The sequence below is a fragment of the Entamoeba invadens genome (assembly GCF_000330505.1).
Source record: "Entamoeba invadens IP1 unplaced genomic scaffold scaff_1105074725193, whole genome shotgun sequence".
In the NCBI taxonomy this organism is placed as follows: domain Eukaryota; phylum Evosea; order Mastigamoebida; family Endamoebidae; genus Entamoeba; species Entamoeba invadens.
In genome coordinates, this window is record NW_004443561.1 from 4,385 (window position 1) to 8,531 (window position 4,147).

The 4,147-nt window shown below is 37.9% G+C and overlaps 1 protein-coding gene across 1 annotated transcript; it reads left to right on the forward strand.

Annotated features, from left to right (window-relative positions):
• Positions 1–139: 139 nt before the first annotated feature.
• Positions 140–4,145, forward strand: EIN_067260 (hypothetical protein; the record flags this gene model as incomplete). The annotated part of the gene is made up of 1 exon (XM_004259026.1): positions 140–4,145. A coding segment is annotated over one exon (4,006 nt), but the record flags the coding sequence as incomplete, so codon positions are not given.
• Between the last annotated feature and the right edge of the window lie 2 nt (positions 4,146–4,147).

A 4,147-nucleotide genomic window follows, 5' to 3' on the forward strand; every position in this document is an offset into this window, starting at 1 on the left:
GAAACATTGCACAACATGTAAATCATATTTTTATTTAACAAATGGATATTGTCAACCTTGTGACTCCAGTTGCAACACGTGTAAAGGGACAGCTGCAAACAATTGTTTGTCGTGTAAAACTGGATACTATTTATCAGATGGATATTGTCTTAAATGTAACAGTAATTGTAATGCATGTGTAGGAACAAGTACAAATTGCACATATTGTAATAACAATTTTTATTTATCAAATAACGTTTGTTATAAGTGTCATTCAGAGTGTGGTGGGTGTAATGGCCCTGAAAGAACCAATTGCACTTGGTGTTATGATGGTTTTTATCTTGACAGTTTTCATGGGAAATATAATAACACATGTCAACCATGTGCAAATAATTGCCTTTATTGTGAAAGCAATGAGTATTGTTGGGGTTGCAGCGAAGGATATTTTGTTGTTGATGCGAGTTACTGTGAAAAGTGTTTGGTAGAAAATTGTCGATATTGTGATCATGATATGTGTTTCGATTGTTATGATGGATATTATACATTTAATTATCATTGTTACACATGTTCAAGTATTTGCAAAACGTGTTGGGGTCCACAAACAACACAGTGCTATAGTTGTGTGGATGGGTATTACCTTTCTTCATACGAATGTCTTTCTTGTTCATCAACATGTCAAACATGTTCAATAAATTCGACAAATTGTTTATCGTGTGTACAAGGAGAGCGATATTTATGGAACAACCAATGTCTAAGTTGTAGTAATTGTGTGTCTGGGCATTGTATATCCAACACAACATTATGTGACATGTGTCAAGCTGGTTATTATTTGGTCGATGGAATATGTGTTGCATGTGATTCAAATTGTGCCACATGTTCCGGGTCTTCATCAACTTGTCTTTCTTGTAAATATGGTACATATCTAGTCGGTTCTTTTTGTGTCACGTGCGATACAAATTGTGCTTCAACATATTGTAACGTTCTATTCGGTTGTACAAAATGTAATAATGGGTATTACCCTAAAAACAAGAGATGTTCTCAATGTAATCAAATCACAAATTGTTTAACTTGTAGCCAAACAGAAGAAAAATGTTTGACCTGTACAAGTGGTATTTCATATGTAAATTCCAGTGGTTTGTGTTCATTGTGTGATTGGACATGTTCAACATGCAACACCAATGGGACTTGTAATGGTTGTTCGACTAATTATGTTCCTTTTCCTGTTAACAACAAAACATGTCAGTTGTGTAGATCTTTTGATCCAAATTGTGATGTGTGTGGAGACAGAAATAATCGAGTTTGTACATCTTGTGATACAAATTACTATATTAACGCGCAAAACATGTGTTCTCAGTGTGACACGACATGTGCATATAGCGGTTGCAATAAAAACACTGGTATTTGTGAGACTTGTGGGACTGGATACACCAAAAAGACGACGGATAGTATTCCATGTGAGTTGTGCTCTTCGTTTGATCCATATTGCACAGTCTGTTCACAAACAATCAGAAAATGCACAACATGTACAACTGGAAAATATCCAAACCCGTCTTCTCCGTTTAGTTGTATTGATTGCCATAGTTCTTGTTCAAGTGGGTGTTCCACCACAACAGGCAATTGCATGACTTGTGTCAACGATCAGTACACAATCAACCCATCAAACCCAAAACAGTGTCAAAGCTGTTCTTCTTTCGATTCGAATTGTCTGAGTTGTTCAAGAACTGAAAGAAAGTGTCTTTTGTGTCTAAGTGGTGTTTCGTACTTATCGAATGGAATGTGTGCGTTGTGTGACTCAACGTGTTCAATGTGTGGAACTGATGGTATTTGCACACAATGTATAACCAATTACGTCTTTTATGAACCAAAACAAATTGGGTGTTTGAGTTGTACTTCATTTGACTTAAATTGTATGACGTGTAGTTCGTCAAGTTCCAGAAATTGCACCACATGCAAAACAAATATGTATCCCGGTGTTTCCAATGGAAAATGTAAAAGTTGTGATGCTTCGTGTAATGGGAGTTGTGAGACAACAAATGGAATTTGCACAAATTGCGTTTCTGGAAAAGTCTTCAATGATCCAAAAGGATTAACATGTATTGACTGTTCCACTTTCGATATCAACTGTGTTGCATGTGCTTCAAATGGAGAAAGAAAGTGTATCACGTGTCGTGAGAACAGTGGGTTTTATTTGCTCAATGGAAGGTGTGTGGCGTGTGACTCAACTTGCAAACCAAATACGTGTAACTCGACAAGTGGATATTGCTCGCAATGTTTGTTGAATTACACAGTGACTTCTCCAATATCGAAAGTCTGTGTGAAATGTTCTGAATTTGATTCATACTGCTCAAAATGTGCAACTGACTTCACCAGAAAGTGTGAGTTGTGTTCGAGTGGTAAATACCCAAAATCCACAGAAAGCTATAAATGTGCTGATTGTGACTCGACATGTGGAGGTCAGTGTAGTGGCTCGACTGGTGTTTGCACGGGGTGTCTGTCAAATTATGTATTCTCAACAACAAACAGTTTGGTGTGTGACAAATGCTCAACATATGATGCAAATTGTCTGACGTGTGATTCGTCATATCAACGGCAGTGTGTGACATGTAAGACAAGTGGGATGTATCCCGATGAATCAACAAAGAAATGCAAATTGTGCAGTACAACATGCAATGGCAATTGCAATCAAACTAGTGGTATCTGCACTGCCTGTCTGACTAATTATGTGTTTGAAGAAACAAAGAGTAAAATGTGTGTCACTTGCAAAACATTTGACAACAACTGCAAAACATGCAAATCAGACTACACACGAAAATGTGTTGATTGTGAAAATGGGTATTATCCCAACGACAGCGGTATTTGCGTGCCTTGCAACAATGGTAATTGTACAACATGTAATTCTGCGACTGGTATTTGCACCTCTTGTGTTTCCAATTACGTGTTTACAAATCCAGTCAGTACCACATGCGTCGATTGTAAAGATTTTGACTCGAATTGTGAAATGTGTTCAACAGATAATTCACGAACTTGCATTTCATGCAAAGCCAATATGTACCCCGATACAACATATACATGTAAAAGTTGTGATTCCACGTGCGGTGGAAGTTGTAACACAACAAACGGAATTTGCACATCATGTTCAACACAGAGTGTCTTCACAGAACCAAAATCAACAAAGTGCATCAGTTGTAGTGTCTTTGACACATCTTGTGTCAGTTGCAACAATTCACCAAACAGAATATGCTCAACGTGTTCAACGGGAAAATATCCCCAAGCGTCTGGAAAGTGTGGTGAGTGTGACTCGACGTGTGGTGGTCAATGTAATCCAACGAATGGGTATTGCACCGGTTGCACTGCCAATTACGTCTTATATGAGACAAGCAATTTGAAGTGTCAAAAGTGTTCTGACTTTGATTCAAATTGCAACACGTGTGCATCTGATTTTACACGAAAATGCACCCAATGCAATGCGGGCTATTATTTGGTGAACAACAGATGTGTTGCATGCGATTCTTCGTGTAACAAACAATGTGATCAAACCAGTGGGTATTGCACTGGATGTATGACCAATTATATCAAATCCGACACAAACCCAAAGACTTGTGTTGCTTGTTCTACACTGGATTTAAACTGTTTAACGTGTTCAACAAACGGAGATCGAAAATGTGAGATGTGTACAAATCAAACGTATGTCAATCCCACGACATTCAGATGTGTTGCTTGTCCGTCTGGATGTGACAATTGCAACGGGAAAACTGGCGAATGTACAAATTGTGCTAATAATTACGTTGTATCTGCAAGCGATTCGACAAAGTGCGAATCTTGTTCTACTTTTGATTCAAATTGTAACATTTGTGCATCTGATGCATCGAGAAAGTGTGTTACTTGCAATTCAAATTATTATCCAAATTCCACATTCAAATGTCAATTGTGTGACTCAACGTGTGGAAATCGTTGTAATCCATCGAATGGGTATTGCACTGGATGTGCTACCAATTATGTCTTATTTGAAACAAACAATGTGAAGTGCCAAAATTGTTTTCAAATGGATTCTAATTGCAATAAGTGCGCGACAGACTTTTCACGGAAATGCATTGAGTGTGTGAATGGGTATTACCCCGACTCAACCGGCACGTGTGTTTTATGCGACCCTACTTGTAAAGACAAATGC